Here is an 18,725-nt window from a genome sequence, read left to right as displayed (position 1 = left end):
GAAAAATAACAGTATTTTCCCCAAAAACACAGTGAAAAGAGTAGGGCTGTTTCAAGTATCTGTCCACCCTTTAATGTGGGGCTCCATGGAAGCCAGCTGGTTTTCAAGGCAGCTCCGCCCTTGGTGAGGTCCCGTTGGGGTGTCCCTGGGGCAGAGCCTCTGGAAGGTCCGGGGTCCACTCGGCTGGAATGAGAGCGTTGCTCTGGCGTGCTGAGGGTCAGGAGGGCCACTCAAGGGCCTCCTACGAGGGAGGAGGTCTCTCCAGTTTAACGGAGTCAGGTTTACTCATGTTTTCTTAGTATTTTTTGTACCTTAAGAGACCTTCCCAACTCCAAAGTCTAATGGAGGTTTGCTGATATCTTCTACTAGGAATTTAAAACTTTTGTTCTTCACATTCAAACTGCCTAAAGATGACTCTCCTCGGTAGTGTGAGGTAAGGACCGGGTTTCCTCCCTTTCCGTGTGGATCCCCATTCCCACGGGTGCTGGCCCCAGGCGCACACACAGCAGGCCCAGCAGCAGGGTGGCCCTGGCCTCTCGGGGAGGACGCCCGCTCCTGTCCTTCCTCAGAAGTGCCCTCACTCTTCTTGGCCCTCTGTTCTTACACATAAGTGTTAGAATGAGTTATCCGGTTCCATGAAAAGCTGTTGGCATTTTGACTAGAATGGCACTGAATCTATCGATCCCTTTGAGGAGGAGGCAATCTTTATAATATAGGGTCTTCTGCATAAACCCTTTTACCTCCTCACTTAGTCAACACCTCAGTAACATTGAGTACTGTTTACTGTAGGAGGGTTACCCTTTATTAGTTGATTCTCAGGAATTTGGTATTTTCTGCTTACATTCTAACTTGGAGGTCATCTTTGTGATTGCATTTTTCTGCTTGTTTGTTGCTGGTCTACAGAACACAATTCACTTTAATATCTTAATCTTCTGTCCAGCCATAGTGCTGAATTCTTTTGTTATTTCCCATAACTTACAGGTTATTTAGTTTTTCTCTCTAACTGACCAGATCACCAGCCCGGGCGAAGGTTTTGCGTCACATTTCCACTGCTTGTCTTGCTGTGTGTCACAAAGCCGCTCACGTCACCAGCCGCGTGGTGTGGCCAACGCACCTCCTGCTTGGGGACATGGGCTCTGAAAGCAATGTTTCTCTCCTCGCCCTCAGCTAGGACGGTATGTGCTACACAAGGCTCTGAGCCAGTCATCATGCTCTACCGTGAACGTACCTTGGGTTTTGTGAAAGTGCTTCTGCATCCTTTGAAATGACCATTAAGATGTTTAAGATTTACGTACTTATTTTCTAATGTTAATTCAGTCCTTCTTGCTTAGAAAACCTAAAGTGGCCAGGTGTCTTATCTTTTTAATACACTGTCACGTTCGATCTACAGATGACTACCTTGGCGTTTTGTGCTGTTTCTGACCATGTCAGGGGCAGGACCATCCCAGGCTGTGCGGGCGCCCCTTCCTCTGCCCGTGAGAGTTTATGTAACAACGGGGTGCTCCATGCCCAAGGTCCGGTCACACTTACTCATCAGAACACCTGTCTCCTTCGAGGGAAATCTTTTCTTTGCTGCTCAAGTTTTAATAGTTACAGGATCAATCTGTTTTGTATTTCTCATTGAAAGCTCTCTGGTAAACTATATATTTCTGAAGTTTATCCATTTTTACTTTTTTTTTCAGTTGTTGGCAGTTGGTTGCGGCGTCCCTTGTTGGTCACTGCACTGTCTGTGGGACATCAGGGGACTTAAATTCTCTTTCCTTCACTTGTCAGTCTCACCAGTGGGTATTTATTTGGTTAGTTTTTTCAAAGACCCCACTTCGTACCACATGATCTTTCCTGATGTGTCTTTGTTTTCTTTTCCCACTGATTCTGCTGGTACTTTTCATTTTCTTTTCCTTGTTTTGAGTGTGGCAGGCGCTCCTTCTCTACTGTTCTACTGTGAATCGGAGCCTCGGCTTCCCTGTCTTCATTCTTTCTTCCTTTGTAACGTGAACATTTATATCCAAGGCCGTGAATTTCCCTCGAAACACGGGTTTTGCTGCGCCCTGTGAGTTTCGCCACGTAGCATTGCAGTCCCCTCTCCCTCTAAGCATTTCTTTTATTCCCACTGGGGTTTCTTCTTAGCCTGAGTTGTTTAGCAACAAGAATGGGTTGAGTTTTTCCTGACTTTTTAATGAGATCTGATACACATACCAAGACACGCACATGTCACAAGCATGCAGCTAGACGAGCTTTCACAGACTGAGCACCCCTAATCCAGCATCCAGATCAGGAAGCAGAGCATGCCAGCACCCTGCAGGGCACGGGGCCAGGCGGGGCCATGACGGGGTCCACACTCCAGCCCGTCCACAGCAGCAGATGGGGGCTCCCAAGTCTTTAATTCTTCACATCTCTGGAATTGTCCTACGATAAAGTTTTGTTTTCTGAGTTGCCTTAATTCCCAGTGGGTGATAGGTGATTTTCTCTGGTTTTCCACCCACAGAGCAAGCAAGTCCTTCTTACCTGACGCATGAAAAGGGCCTGCCGGTGTGCACTGCCACCTTGGGCCCAGTGTTTGCATGCATCCCCCATCAGGCCTGTGATTCCAGGGTCTCTGTTCTGCTCTTGGATGAGCTTCATTCCAGTGTCTGGTCCAGGGGCTGTGAGGACCCCCCGAAGTGCTGCATTGTGGAGACTACAGGAATAGTTGCACCTGTCACGTGGACTTATGTCTCCTCAGGTGCCCTTTCCTGCCTGCAACCTGGAGCCACAACCCCTTGCCCACAAGGACCACAGTGGCAAATGCGCCTTCTTGGTGCCACTCCCAGCAGGGGCAGCCCCTGCTGCTGTCGACCAGGCCACCTCCGGCCCCAACCTCTGGGTCTCTGGACAGTGGCAAGGGTGCAGCATGTTGGGTCGTGCTTGTTGGCCATGTCGAGACTGAGCCCACACCCTTGCCCACTGTCCCCCCTACAGAGGGGACAAAGATAGGGAGCAGTTTTCCTGAGCCCTCTAGTCCTCACACAGAACTCCCCCTTGTGACCCTGCCCCACCACCCCACCCACTGTTGGGATGATGTCTCAGCTCCCCAAATCCCCAGATGCATGGAAGCTGGCCCTCCTGGGACCATCCCCTGCACATCCCAACCCTTGCCCAGGAAACCCCAGAGATGGGCTAGTTTCCAAAAGCTAAAACTATGACCATGGCCAGCATTCAAGCCCTGCCCCAAGCAAACCCCAGACCCTCACAGGACTCTCCTCTGAACCTGGTCACCATGAGCATGTTCAGGCTCCAGTGGAGCCCAGCCAGGATGACCTCGACACCCACCACCCACCATTACTGTCCATTGTCACTTGTCCACAGACATGTGTGTCAGGCCTCACAGTAAACAGAGCAGATGGGCTCCTGCCTCATGGGGATCATGGTCTTCACAGGGGACAGACTTGATGTGGGCAGTGGACTGGGTCCTGAGAGAGGAGAATGGGGCCTTTCAAGGAGATGACAGGGTCCTCATTCAGCTCAAAATTCCCTGGAGGCCATTCTGAGAAAGTGATGTTCAGGTTAGAACCTAAAGTGTGAGTAGGGTTCACCAAATCAAGACCAGGCAGGACTTCCCAAGACATCCCAAGGGAATGTGCAAAGGCCTTGAGTGGCAAAGGTGCTGATACATCATGGCTAGCACACCATGAACGATATCATCCAACAACCAATGAGAAGCATATTTGTTGAGTTACTGTCAAACTAAAAGATGGAATGATGGATGTGTGGGTAGATGGATGGATGGATGGATGGATGGATGGATGTGTGGGTGGGTGGGTGGGTAGTTGCTTGGATGGATGCATGGATAGATGGATGGATGTGTGGGTGGGTGGGTGGGTCCATGGATGTGTGAGTGGGTAGATAGATGGATGACTAGATAGTCCGGTGATTGGATAGATGGGTGCCATTGTTCCTGGAGGGAAATAAAAGGTGGTAGAGGGCAGAAGCAGATACCCTGACCTTGCCGGTGTAGAGCCCAGTTTTTATTCCCAGGACTGTGATTGGGGGATAGGGCGGTGCTCACTGCAGACGCGCAGCTCATAGTCCTAACTGGAGCCCTACAGGTGGTGGCTCATAAGGTTTGCCGTTCCTTCCACCCCAAGCATCAGCAGCCAGCAGGGTCCCTAAAACAAGGCATCTGCCCTGAGTCCATGCAGCAGCTTGACTTAAGTTTGGCCTCTTCAGGAAGCCGTGGATATTGGCTGTGTGGGGACCCAGGCAGGGGACCTGGGGTGTGATCGGCATGGTCAGTGTGAGAAGGGAGGGCAGGCTGCCCTCCACATGGAGACCAGGGCTGGGGGTTCCAATGTCTTCTGTGAGAGGTGGGGTAGTGTCCCAGGGACCCAGCTTTGGGCATGGAGAGAGTGGATGGGTTCAGGGGTCACCAGTGCGGCTCAACCATGTATGTGGCGCACCAACACTGAGTGGTGTGTGAGGTCGGGTGGCAGGATTGCCTTGTCTGTGGATGACAAGCTTGTGGGCCTGAAATCTAAGAGAGAGACTTCAGAGGCCAGCTGAAAACAAGATACATCCCCCAAAAAAGTAGCTTCTTTTTGTGTTGGTAATTACTTGTTGGAGATGAAATGGAAAATGTTTCATTTATAATAGCAATAACTATAGAAAGTCTGGAGTAAATATAGCAGGAGGGCTAGAAATGTAAAGTGAACCACTTTTCTAAAGATGAGAAAACAAGATGCAAGAAGATGAGAGACAGACCCGTCCCTGCACCTGAGCGTCACCCCACCTCTTCAGAGACGTAACTGACCTATCACATGGTGTGAGTTTGTGCACAAACTAATGATTGGATACGTTTGTGTTTTGCAGGATGATTCCCACTTCTAGTAGTGTTAGTTAACACCTCCATCGGGCAATCGCTATTTCTTTTGGTTGTGAGAACACTTAGGATCTCCTCTCTTAACAACCTCGAAGCATGTAATACATCGTCGCTAACCGTGTCACTGAGTCACACATTAGATGCCAGAAGCTCACTCATTTCATAACTGCAGCCCTGGGTCCTTTCTCCAGCATCTCCCTGTCTCCTCCACCCCCAGCCCTTGGCAACCTCCACTCCACAGTTCCCGAGCATTCAGCTTTTTTAGATTCCATGCAGAAGTAGTATCATACGGTATTTGTCTTTCTCTGTCAGACTTGTTTCACGCAGCATAATGCCCTCAAGGGCCCTCCTTTCTTGTGGCTGAATCATATTCCATGGTGTCTCTAGACCGCATTTATTTGCTGCATCATCCAAAGACAGACACTTAGGCTGCTTCCACATCTTGGCTTTCGTAAATAATGCTGCAGCGAACATGGGAGCGCACATATCTCTTTGAGATCCTGATTTTATTTCCTTTGGATATGTACCCAGAAGTGGAATTCCTGGATAATATGGTAGTTCTGTTTTTTATCTGTAAGATCCTCCGTGCTGTTTTCCAGAGTGGCTGCACCAGGTTGCATTCCCACCGACAGTGGAGGAGGGTTCCCGTTGCTCCGCATCCCGCCATTATCTCATATTTTCACTGATTATCTCGTGTCTTTTTGATAACAGCCACTGACAGGTGTGAGGTGACATCTCATTGTGGTTTTGATTTGTATTTCCTCGATGATGAGTGATGCTGAGCATCTTTTCCTGTGTCTGGTTGGCCATCTGGGTGTCTTCTTTGGGAAAATGTCTGTTCAGTTCCTCTGCGCATTTTTTAATCAGATTGTTTCTTTGCTCTTGAGTTGTAGGAGTTCCTTATATATTTTGGATATTAACTCCCTTTGAGACAGATGGTTTACAAATATTTTCTCCCGTTCTATAAGTTGCCTTTTCATTGTGTTGACTGTCTCCTCTGCTGTGCAGAGTTTGGCAGTTGATGTCATTCCCACTTACTTGTTTTTTCCTTTGTTGCTTGTGCTTTTGGTGTCACATCCAAAATATCACTGCTAATGTCTTAGAGCTTTTTCCTATGTTTTCTTCTAGGAGAGTTATGGTTTGGGGTCTTATGTTAAGTCTTTTGTCCATTTTGAGTTAATTTTTGTAAGTGGTGTAAGATAGTCCAATTTCATTCTTTTCCAGGTTTCCCAACACCATTTATTGAAGAGACTGTCCTTTCCTCATTGAGTATTACTGGCTCCTTTGTCAAATATCGGTTGATTGTATAGACATTAGTTTATTTCTGGGCTCTCAATTCTGTTCCGTTGGTCTATGTGTCTGTTTTTATTCTAGTACCATCTCTTCACATTATTATAGCTTTGAAATAGTTTGAAATCAGGATGTGTGGTGCCTCCTGCTTTGTTCTTCTTTCTCAGGATTGCTTTGGCTATTTAGGGGTCTTTTGTGGTTCCATATGAATTTTAGGATTGTTCTCTCTATTCCTGTGAAAAATGCCACAGGAATTTTGATAGGGATTGCATTCAATCTAGAGGTGACTTTGGGTGGTATGGACATTGTAACAACACTAATTCTTTTTTTTTAATAATTTTTTATTGTTATGTTAATCACCATACATTACATCATTAGCTTTTGATGTAGTGTTCCATGATTCATTGTTTGTGCATAACACCCAGTGCTCCACGCAGAACGTGCCCTCTTTAATACCATCACCAGGATAACCCATCCCCCCACCCCCCTCCCCTCTAGAACCCTCAGTTTGTTTTTCAGAGTCCATCGTCTCTCATGGTTCGTCTCCCCCTCTGACTTACTCCCCTTCATTCTTCCCCTCCTGCTATCTTCTTCTTTTTCTTTTTTCTTAACATATGTTGCATGATTTGTTTCAGAAGTACAGATCTGTGATTCAACAGTCTTGCACAATTCACAGCGCTCACCATAGCACATACCCTCCCCAATGTCTGTCACCCAGCCACCCCATCCCTCCCACCCCCACCACTCCAGCAACCCTCAGTTTGTTTCCTGAGATTAAGAATTCCTCATATCAGTGAGGTCATAGGATACATGTCTTTCTCTGATTGACTTATTTCACTCAGCATAACACCCTCCAGTTCCATCCACGTCGTTGCAAATGGCAAGATCTCATTCCTTTTGATGGCTGCATAATATTCCATTGTGTATATATACCACTGCTTCTTTATCCATTCATCTGTCGATGGACATCTTGGCTCTTTCCACAGTTTGGCTATTGTGGACATTGCTGCTATAAACATCAGGGTGCACGTACCCCTTCGGGTCCCTACATTTGTATCTTTGGGGTAAATACCCAGTAGTGCAATTGCTGGATCGTATGGTAGCTCTATTTTCAACTGTTTGAGGAACCTCCATACTGTTTTCCAGAGTGGCTGCACCAGCTTGCATTCCCACCAACAGTGTAGGAGGGCTCCCCTTTCTCCGCATCCCCGCCAACATCTGTCGTTTCCTGACTTGTTAATTTTAGCCATTCTGACAGGTGTGAGGTGGTATCCCATTGAGGTTTCGATTTGGATTTCCCTGATGCCGAGCGATGTTGAGCACTTTTTCATGTGTCTGTTGGCCATTTGGATGTCTTCTTTGGAAAAATGTCTACAACACTAATTCTTCCAGTCCATGAGCACGGGATATCTTCCCATGTATTTGTGTCTTCCTTAATTTCTTTCACCAGAGTCTTAAACTTTTCAATGTACAAAACTTCACTTCCTTGGTTACATTTATTCCTAATTATATTTTTTGTTTTTGATACTATTGTAAATGGGATTGTTTTCTTTACTTATTTTTCCTATATTTCATTGTTAGGGTACAGAAAGATAGCTGACTTCTTCATATTGCCCTTATGTCCTGCAACTTTACTGAATTTATTGATTGGTTCTAACAGAGTTTTGGTAGAGTCATTAGGATTTTCTATATGTAAGACCATATTTTCTGCAGATAGAGACAATTTTACTTCTTCCCTTCTGATGTGGATGTATTTTATTTCTTTTTCTTGCTTGATTGCTCTGGCTGGGACTTTCAGTGCTGTGTTGGATAGGAGAGGGGACAGTGGGCACCCCTGTCTCATTCTGATCTTAGAGGAAAAGTTCTCACCTGGTCACCATTGAGTGTTATGTTGGCTGGAGGCTTGTCATATGTGGCCTTTGTTATGTTGAGATGTATTCCTTCTATACCCAATCTCTTGAGAGTTTTTATCATGAAAGATGTTGAATTTTGTCCAGTGCTTTTTCTGCATCTCTTGAGATGATTATATGATTTTTGTCCTTCATTCTACTAATGTAGTCATCACGTTGACTGATTTGCTGTTGTTGGATCACCCTTGCATCCCAGGGATAAATCCCACTTGACCATGGTGTATGATCCTTTTGATGTGATGTTAAATTCAGTTTGCTAATGTTTTATTGAGAACTTTTACATCTGTGATCATCAGGGATATTGCTCTATAGTTTTCTTTTGGTTCCTTACCTAACTTTGGTATCAGGGTAATGCTAGGCTCACTAAATGAGTTCGCAAATGTTCCCTCCTCTTCAATTTTCTGGAAAGATTTAAGAAGGATTAGTATAAATTCTTTAAATGTTTGGTAGAATTCACTAGAGAAACCATCTGGTCCTCGGCTTTTCTTTGTTGCGAGGTCTTTGATTACTGATTCAGTCTCCTTACTATTCATGGTCTGTTCAGATTTTCTACTTCTTCATGATTCAGTCTTGATAGGTTGTATGTTTCTAGGAATTTACCCATTTTTTTCTAGGTTATCCAATTTGTTGGTGTGCAATTATCCTTATTAGTCTCTTAAGAGCCTGTGTATTTCTGTGGTGTTACTTGTAATGTCTCCTCTTTCACGTCTGAGTCTATTAATTTGAGTCCTTTTTTCATGGCTAGTCCAGCAGTAGGGTCCACAGCCAGGACAGAAGTCTGTCTGCCTGTTACCTGACACACAGGTGGGCGAGACTCCCACCAGGTCCCTTGACATGAGGCACTGGCTCCCACAGCCCCCACGGAGGTGCTCTTGGCTGTGGGTGGAGGTTGAATTGCTGTTGAGGGTCAGGTTCCGGGGACATCCTGTTGGCCCATCTTGGTGACTTCCTAAGTATTTTATTTTGTAAGAAGTTGATCCTTCCCAAATTCTGCAGTGTCAATGCAATTACAATAAAATTGCAACCATTTTTGGTTTGTTTTGTGAATGGGAATGAGAGAACTTATATTTGTTTTTTAAAACCTGATAAATGTGAAAATGATCCAACTTTTTGAGGGAAAAAAAGGGACAACTTGTCCTTGGGATATGAAAATACACTCTGACGCTACTATAATTAAAATAGCACAGTCTGGACAGGACAGACACATGGGCCAGCATTAGAGGAGGCGAGGCCAGCTGGAACCCAGGGTCCCAGGGGAGCCAGCAGGATGGGCAGCAGCAGAGAGTGGAACCTTTTCTAAATGCTGCCGGGGGTTGCTCTCCACTACGAGGGAAACAAACCGAGATCCCTACAGATTGCCAGCATGCTGACAAATTTCAAATGGATTAGAGCTGGCTGTGTAAAAATTATAAAAATATTGGAGGAAACAAAAGCAAGCTGTTTTTATCATCTTGGGGTAGGGAAGTTCCTCCTAAAAGGAGCTAAAGAAATCTGATTTCACAAAGTAAACATGAGAATTTTTGAATGTCAAAAGATGCATGAACTACGTCAAAAGCTAAGTGACAAATGGAAAGAACATATGTGTGGCACACAGACCGGCAGTCAGATCCTCAGTATGCCAGGGGTGCACCCCAAACAGGAAAGAGCGTGGTGATGTTGCAAAGCCCATGAATGGGCATAAAGAGGAAAAGTTAGAACCGTGAATAGCAATGAACAGATGCTCAGTCTCATTCATAATTAGAGAAATGCAGATTTAAAAAGAGAAGACTGCCCTTCAGAGACACGGCCGCCATCACAGGTGGGGATCCTAGCATCTGCACACCCTGGGTCAGGGCTGGGGTGAGCCGGAAGCCAGGGGGGAGGGCACTGGTCAGTGCAGAAAGGCCAGTGCAGACCTCCCACCCACAAGCATGGGGCCCCTGCCTTAGTGTAAGCACAGTCACCGTGCTGGGGGAGGCACTGCCTTGGCTGCCCCAGCACAGACTGTCAAGAGCAGGGGTCCCCAAAAACACGTGTTCCTGGCCAGAGGAGCAGAGACCGTGTGGAGAGAAGCCGTGCTCCAGGGCACTGACAGTCTTTTGGGTGCCACAGGCTCACATCTACTCTCTGGGGGCCACGCTAAAGGCAGCCCTTGAGTACGTGACTGAGCCCGAGCCGGAGCCCAGGCTGAGCCAAGACCTGGAGGCGCTGCTGAGCCAGATGCAGGCAGAAGACCCTAGGGACCGGCCTGACCTCGAGGTACAAAGTCACCCCCAAGGCAAAGACCTGAGACCCTCCCCACAGCCCCAGTGCCCTGGGCGCGCGCGCACGCACGCACACACACACACACACACACACACAGGACCCTCCTGCCCAACAGCTCTCCCCTCGGTCCCATGGGCTCTTCTTCACCTGGGATTTGGTGGCATTGCATTTTGCTTAAATAAGAACTTGACCTTTCATTATACATTGTTATGATGAAGAGGTTTGGCTTACAATTCTCATGGACTGAACAGAATCGCCTGGTTTTCTGTAATTGCAGGATACATTGCTTTTTTATGCCAGAAAATAGACATGGAGGGGGGTGGGCTCTCAGAGGGCAGGGCTTCCTCCATGGTGAGCTTTCCCATCTGAGCTGCTCACACGTGTGTCTACAGAGCATCATAGCATTGTGTGAAGAGAAGATGCTCTTCACGTCCTCCTGCCGTCTGTGCCGGAGCCTCTCGGCCATCGGGAGGAGGGTGCTCTCCATTGAGTCCTTTGGAGCATTTCAAGGTAAGCACGTGCACACGTGTGTGCTTGCACACATGCATGCACACACAGATAGTCACACACACATATACACATATATGCACGTACCCACTCACGTGTGCATGTGAATGTACACAAACTTTAGCACAGATCAGACACACACATGTTCACGCCATTGTACTCACCGTGTAAACACCCACACTCACATGCACACGTGTGCAAACAGATCACGTGTGCCCCCACAGGCACGCATGTGTTTATACTAACTTGCTCATAGTCACAGAAGCATACATGAAAATGCAAGGTCATACACACCTACTTGTACACATGCACACTCATCACATGCATGCACACTTGTGCACAAACATAGCACTGTCCTGCACATACAAACCCATTTTGCAGCCATGCACAGACTGACACATTCACCCTCACTCTCAAGTCACCTTGCACACACTTTGCAGACACCTGGGCCACTGGGGGTGTTGGGAAGTGAGAAGTCTTAGACCTCTGGTCTCTGTCCGGGTCTGTGAGCAGGTCGGTGCATGGACATGGGGACACTGCGCAGTTCATTTCTGTTTGCTGACACCACGTGGTGTCTAGCAGGCCTATTCTTTCTCTGCCGGAGAAGCTGTTGCTGAAGCATCTGGGATTTTCCCGGCTCGCATGGGACTCTGGCGTGGTCTCAGGTCACATTTTGAGCAAATGTCAGCATCTGCTCTGCACTGTGCCTGCAGCAAGGAGCCCGGAGGGCCCTCAGGGGCGGCCCGCATGAGCCTCTTATGGCAGCAGGGCCCGCCGGCACACCACCCCGGGGACCACAGGCCTGAGGCTCGGCTCCCGCCATGCAGCAGAGAGCGATCACCGCAGGAGGGGCTGCAGGCCACAAGGAGGGGCCTCCACGGAGACCACAGACACCTGTGTGCGAGATTGTGCGCCAGGACGTGGCGGGAGGGACAGCCAGACTCAGTGTCTTCCTTCGGGGACATCATCTGTGTACTTGTACTAGAAAGCAAAGGCTCTTTGGACAAGCTGCTTGGATGACCTTAGGAAGACTCCGAGGGGGCCCGTGCAGGCTGTGGAGGGGGCCCAGGAGCCTTTGAAGCCTCAGTAGTTAGAATCAGCCGGGTTATGCGATAAAGGAGGCAGATGAAGATGGTTCTGGGCCGACACCGGGGGGAGGAGAAGGGGACCGAGGAGCGCAGGAGAGGTGCCCGCATCCCCTCTGCTGACGGGTGGGGTTGCTAGGGATGCCCACCCCGGGCTCAGTTCCCTGGCCACTGCCCCTGCAGCAATCACCTTGCTTTTGCCCAGATGTCACCGAGAGCGGCTGGAGCGGGAGACCTACTGCAGGAAGCGCAGGGCCCAGGAAACAGCCGGGGGGCCACGCCGCAGACCCAGAGGGCCTGCCGCAGCACCCTGCCCATGAAGCCCGTGGCAGCCCGGAGCAGCCTGCTACCCTGTCCTCCAAGCCCCTACTGTCAGCCCCTGTGAGAAATGGAGAGCGGCTGGCCAGCCTCATCCTGGACACCCAGCGCCCCCTGGGTGAGCTGGAGAGGAGCCGCCTGAGGAAGGTGCAGACGTTCCCCAGGCTCCTGCCCGACGGCACTGAGGCCGGCACCCTCTGCCTGACGCTGACCCCCACCAAAAACCAGCCACCCAGATCTGAAGTCTTCCCTCCAGACCCCAGGAAGGCCTTTCTAGATGGGAAAAATGGCCTTTCCAGCTACAAGTCACAGCCCAAGTCCAGACTGTGGCCAGAGCGGGAGCCCGAGCTCCAGCAGGGAGGACCTGGAGACACCAGCCGAAGCGGGGACAGGGTATCTGGGGCACTGGGCTGGAGCCCTGTGGAGGAAAGCGCCCCATCTCGCTCCGAGGACCCCAGAGATGCCGGCCCAGAGCCTGGGACTTCCAGTGCTGATGAGGGGACTCCCGACAGAGCTGGGGAGCCGGCTAGCACAGCAGGAGAGCAGGTGGGTGATTGCAGTTTCCATCCCACGTGGCCAGGAAGGGGCCCTGCACACGCACACACAGTCCTGTCTGTGGTCTCACACGCAGTGCTGGTGGTTTACCGCAAGGAAGGGAGTCTCAGCCTTCACTCCTACTCAGTAATTGACAAGTTTTAAGCAAGCTGCCTGTTTCTGAAGGAAGCTGTGAGTACAGCTGCGGCCCCAGGTGTGGCCCCAGGCCAGAGCCTCTCCTGCAGCCTCCCTGGAGGTGGGGCATCCCAGAGAGCACCTCCACACACCCAGGCCTCTCCTGGCCTCACCGGCATGTAGCACCCCACGCATTCACCGAAGGAGGCACACCCCTGCTTCGGGGTTAATGTTCTTGCCAAATGATGCTGCGTGCAGGGAGCAGTCTTCCCAGGAGGAGGCCCGGCAGCCCCAGGCCAGCAGGGTTACCTCTGCGGCTCTGTTCCCCAGCCATCGTGCTCAGGGGCTGCAGCGTCTTCTTCTGCTGATGATTTTAAAGGTCAAGAACTGGGGCACCTTAGTGGCACAGTTGGTTGAGCATCTGACTCTTGATCTGAGCTCAGGTCTTGGTCTCAAGGTCGTCAGTTCAGTCTCCGCATTGGGCTTCACGCTGGACGTGATGCCTGCTCCAAGCTGAGCAGGGAGCCTGACGCGGGGCTCGATCTCATGACCCTGGGATCGTGACCTGAGCCGAAATCAGGAGTCGGACGCTTGACCGACTGCACCACCCAGACATCCCAAAACTCTAATTACTTTAAAACAAATGTCTATCCTGAAGAGCCCAGTGCACACACATGTGTCTCCACCTCAGCTCACATGGTCTCCACTGGCCTCCTGGATCCATACTGGCTTGTGCGTAGAGAGGTCCCAGCCACTGAGGCAGGAAAACCTCACACACCCCAGCCCTGGACTGGGCTCACCTTCCCATGCCCAACAGCCTCACAACAGCCCACTTTCCAGATGGGTAAACTGAGGCATGGAGTGGCTGTGCACTGTTGGAGGGTGGGCAGCCACTGAGGGGCAGAGCTGACCTGGAGCCCAGCTACTTAACCACCAGGCTCCCCTGCCCCAGAGGCCTCATGGGGCCAGGGCCCACCCAGAGCCCCCCCACCCCAGGCACAGCCTGTTGGGGATCAGGTCCCCCAGGCCTCTGCTGCAGAGCATGTCCTGGTTTCAAAGCAGGCTGCTCCAACCCCACATGTAGCAGGAGGCTTGGGGACGGCTGGATCATGGGCCTCCAGCCAGGCTTGCTGCACCCCAGGCGTGAGGGGGGTCAAGGTGGAGACAGTGCCTTGGGAACCTTCCCTAAAGCATGCACTTGTATTCCCAAGTGTGATGGCTGTGGTCCTAGCTCTTCCCGTGGCCTTTAAGTGGAGAACTACCTTCCAGCGGAGCGCGTTTTTCTGACTCTGGGAAAGTTCTGTGTGTGGCGGTGAGGGTGAGGTAGAGTAAAATACACATCACATAAAATGAGCCCTCTCCCCCAAGCACCCAGCTCAGCGGCGTCCAGCACATTCACCGTGTTGTGCAGCCAGCCCCACCCTCCAGCCCCACGACTCTCATCCTCCCAGAGACGGAAGCTCGGTCCCCATCCCCTCCCCCGCCCTGGCGTCCACCATCTCGTCTCCGTCTCTGACGGTGCCGGCCCCGGGGACCTCACGAAGGTGGGGCACGCGGTGCTGGTCCTTCCGTGTCTGGCTTCTTTCACTCGGCCTCAGGCCCTCAGGCTCAGCCCAGAGGCGGGTCGCCCGATCATATGGTGATTCTCTGTTGAATTCCTGAGGAGCCTCCATGCTGCTATCCCCACATTTCTGCCAGGTGCACTGGGTTCTGGTTCCTTCCCGCCCCCCCAGCCCGTCGTGGCCACGTGAGGACTTTGCCAGCCCACATCCGCAGGAGTGTGCTGTGCGGGAGGCACATCCCACCCTTATTTGAAGTGGTTCCCGCCCTGTCACCTTCCCAGTGGGCTGGGCTGAGCTGACCCCAGGGACCATTCTCACTAGGATGTGACTTCTGCCTCCAGGGCGTCTCCCTGCAGGAGCTCCTGTACCAGCTGGGCCGGCCCTTCAAGGAGTATGAGCTCTGGGCTCTGTCCCACGCGTGTCTCACTGCTCTGCGCGCTCACAGCGAGCACCCAGGTGATGCTTTGTCCTGAAGTTCCATGTTCAGCCTGCCCCCCCCCACCGTGTGTTCCAGGGCCAGGACCAACAGCCTCACGTGGCCTCCATCAGGCGCATGTGGGCCACGGGGACAGCCTGGGGTCAGGTGGCTGGGTCCCCACTGTGGGCGCCTGTGCCCTGGAGGTGTCTGCTCTGGTCTCAGGACCACAAGGGTCTGGGGGCAGCAGTGAGGGCAGGTGTTTGGAATGTGGGCCTTGAGGCAGACAACCCTGCTGTAGAGTGAAGTGGGAGCTGTGTGGATGGCCCACATCCCCTCAACGGGGATGACATCGTACCCAAGGAGGCAAAAATGGCCGGGGGAGGATGGGATTTTAGATACTGCCCTGGTTTGCAGCTCCCTGGACAGCGTGACAGGCCCACAGCCCCTTGATGTGAGCACGTCCTGGGGAGGACGATGAGGAGACATGCTGCCATCTGACTGCCCCCACATGCCTTTGGGGCGCAGCCTCCTCTGGGACCCCTCAGAGGGGCAGCTCTCGGTGCTGGGCCGTGACCTACATGCCCCTTCCTCTTCCTTCGTCTCCTTTCCATTTCCAGCGTGTTGTGTGTCGCGGAGGGCCCCCCCCCCGCCCTGTCCACCTGGCACCGCGCCAGGGCCTCTGAGAAGGAGAAGGCGCCGACTGGCCCCTGGCCCCTGGGCTTTGCTCCCTGGGGGTCTGTGGGCTGAGGGGAGGGGCTGCCCAACGCTGTAATTCCTGGGAGAAGAGGGTACCCCAGCGAGTCCCCCTGCCCTGACCCTCATCTTCCTTTGCAGCCTACCTGTGCCTGGACTCTGTGCTGGTGGCCGAGGACGGGGCCGTGCTCTTCAGCCCACCCCCTGCCAATGGTGCGTACATGGAGTCACCCTTAGGAGCTGTGCTCCAGCACGGACACCCAAGGCTGAAAAGAGAACTCAGAACTTGGGCTTTTCTCTCTTAGGCACTTACGACACATTTTTTCTGGCTCCTGAGGTTGCAGAGCAAGAACTGCTGACTGAGAAGGTAACTGGCCCTCCCCATCCCTTCCTGCAGCTTCCTGCCCCCACACCCCCAGTGGGGCCCCCGCTTCTGCCCCGAGAGCCTGGGAGTGGGGAGAGGGGCAGAGTACCCTCCAGCAGAGCAGTGGTCACATCCAGGGCCCTGGCTCTCCTGGCCTGGGCAGCAACCCCCTAGCAGGTGCCTCCCCAGGAGGTGGCAGGGGCTTGGCTCTGGTGGTATCATCCCAAGATGGGTGGGACTTCTGCATGGACAGCTCTGGGCACACATGCCGGCTTGGGAGAGTCCAGGGCTAAACTTTCAAGAATATTTACAAGGCACTTGTTAAACACAGCCATTATTAAAAATTAAATTGTCCAAACTTCTGGGGTGCCTAGCTGCCTCAGTCAGAGCGTGCAACTGTTGATCTCAGGGTCCTGAGTTCAAGCCCCACACCGGGCATAGAGCTTACTTTAAAAAATAATAATAAAATAAAATAAAATTGCACGAACTTAAAATTAGGTAAATGATATTCAAAACCGAGGTAGAACTCCACTTCCCTACTTGCCCAACGTACATCTAGAAACCCCACATCCCTAACACAAGAATGAGAAGTCTGAGAGGTAGAGAGCAGAAGGCAGCCTGGCCGGGGCCTCAGGCCGAGGAAGGCACAGTAGCGAGGGCCCTGCTTCCTCCCTCTGCCTCAAAAATGGGGACACAGAAGCCACACTATCAAGCCAGAAGATGTGGTAAGGGAAGCGGTGGGCCCACCCAGGCCAGCAAAGACTCCGCCAGGTGCTGCCAGAGAAGGCTGAGTATCCCCACCAGGATGTAATGAGCACCCCTGCCCATGAGGCCAGTGGGGACCGCGTGGGGAGCCGGGACCCACACCACGCCTCCCCCCGGCAGTAGCAAATGCCCCTCCCAGCCAGGTGTTGTCAGAGGAGGCCTCATGGAGAGCAGCAACCAGGCCACCCCCACCTCCTGCTGGGAACAGAGGCAGGGGAGGAGCAGAAAGGATGCACTCCTACACCCCCAGCCAGAGGCATGTCACAGGAGGCCCAGTGGAGGCCCAGTCTCCCACCCCCTGTCCAGCATGAGGAAGAGCCCCCTCCTCAGATGTCAATTGGAGCCAAATACAGAACTGCATTCTGCCCCCACCTGGCGATAAGGAGACGGCACCCCTCTTCCTGACAGGTTGAACAAGGTCGAGAGTCTGACAACATGGAAATGTCCAGGTCTCAACCAAAAACCACTTGCCATACGAGGAACCAGGAAGATTTCAAACCGAGTGAAAAAAAGACAATCAACAGAGGCCAGTGTTGGCACTGTGGGGCACAGCCAAAGCAGGCCCAAGAGAGAAATTCATAGCACTAGATGCGTATGTGAGAAAAGAGCAATACTTAGATTGCTCAGGTCAGCAATCTAAGCCACTGTCTCAAGAACCTACAAAAAGAAGAGCAACGTGGACCCAAAGCAGAAGGAAGTAATGAAGATGGGAGCAGAAATCAGTAAAAATAGAATAACAATAGAGAAAACCAGTAAAGTCAAGAGCTGGTTCTTGGAAAATACCAATAAAATTTTAAAACTTCCAGCAAAACTGACAAAGGAAGCAAGCAAGAAAGAAAGAAAAAAGAAGAAAAAGAAAAAAAGACACAAATTACCAATATCAGGAATGACACAGGGGATATCCCTATAAACCGTTTAGACATCAAATAATGGATGCCACAGACAACTCTTTAAATTTGACAACTTAGATGAAATGCACCAATTCTTCAGAAAACATGAACTACCACAACTCACCCAATATGAAATAGATCTTTGAATAGCTCTTGACTATTGAGGAAATTGAATTTATAATTTTAAAACTAAAAAACTAAATCTCTTGGTCCAGAGTTTCACTGGAGAGTTCTACTCAATGTTTAAAGAAAAATCAATACCACTTCTACACAATCTTTTACAGAAGACAGAAGAGGAGAGAACACTTCCCAGTCTATTTTATTAAGCCAATATGTATACTGTCAATGTATACTGATAGATAGATGATAGATAGATAGAGGAATATATATACCAACATCCCTCATGAATATAAACACAAAAATCCTTAACAAAATATGCAAATAGAATGCAACAATATATAAAACTATGCACCATGACATAGTGGAAGTTATTCTAAGGATACAAGGCTTGTTTAGTGTTTGAAAATCAATTAGTCCAACATATTAACCAGCTAAAAAAGAAAAACCCCATAATCACATTAATCGATGCAGAAAAACCATTTGGCAAAATTCAACACCCATTCATAATAAAAATTTTTCAGAAAAATACAAATAGAAGAAACTTTCTCAGTTTAATAAAGAGCATCTATGAACACAAACACACACACACACACACACACACACACACACACACACACACACACACACACCCTATAGCTAACATCATACTTAATGAGAAAAGATGATATGCTCTCCCCCAAGATTGGGAACAATGCAAGGGTGTGCACTATCACTACTTCTACTCAACATAGTGCTGGAAGTTCTAGCCACTACAATAATGTAAAAAAAAAAGCAAGTAAAAGGCATAAAGACCAGGAAGAAGAAATAATACTATTTGCAGAAGACATGACTGTCTATGTAGAAAATTCTAAGGAAGCCCCTGGGATTAATAAGTGAGTTCTGAAAGGTCACAGGATATAAGATAAACATTCAAAAATCAACTGTATTTCTGTATGTTAGCAATGAACATGCAGACACCAAAATTTAAAATACAGTGCATTTGCTCTCAGCATTAGCACCATCTTGGAAACCTCCGGGCCATGAACCACATGGTAG

The 18,725-nt window shown here is 50.2% G+C and overlaps 1 protein-coding gene across 1 annotated transcript in view; it reads left to right on the top strand.

Moving 5' to 3' along the window:
- Window positions 1-18,725, top strand: part of KNDC1 (kinase non-catalytic C-lobe domain containing 1) — a 63,212-nt gene that overhangs the window by 9,604 nt on the left and 34,883 nt on the right. Inside the window, 6 exon segments of the mRNA XM_073884666.1 lie at window positions 10,147-10,293; window positions 10,692-10,809; window positions 12,097-12,755; window positions 14,782-14,896; window positions 15,693-15,764; window positions 15,857-15,918. Of these exon segments, the coding sequence (XP_073740767.1) occupies window positions 10,147-10,293; window positions 10,692-10,809; window positions 12,097-12,755; window positions 14,782-14,896; window positions 15,693-15,764; window positions 15,857-15,918 (1,173 nt within the window).

This window comes from Callorhinus ursinus, unplaced genomic scaffold (assembly GCF_003265705.2).
Source record: "Callorhinus ursinus isolate GAN/ISIS: 27379988/994484 unplaced genomic scaffold, GSC_fseal_2.0 scaffold58, whole genome shotgun sequence".
Classification (NCBI taxonomy): Eukaryota; Metazoa; Chordata; class Mammalia; order Carnivora; family Otariidae; genus Callorhinus; species Callorhinus ursinus.
Note: the sequence above shows the minus strand (reverse complement) of the source record. Positions and strands in the feature narration are given on the sequence as shown.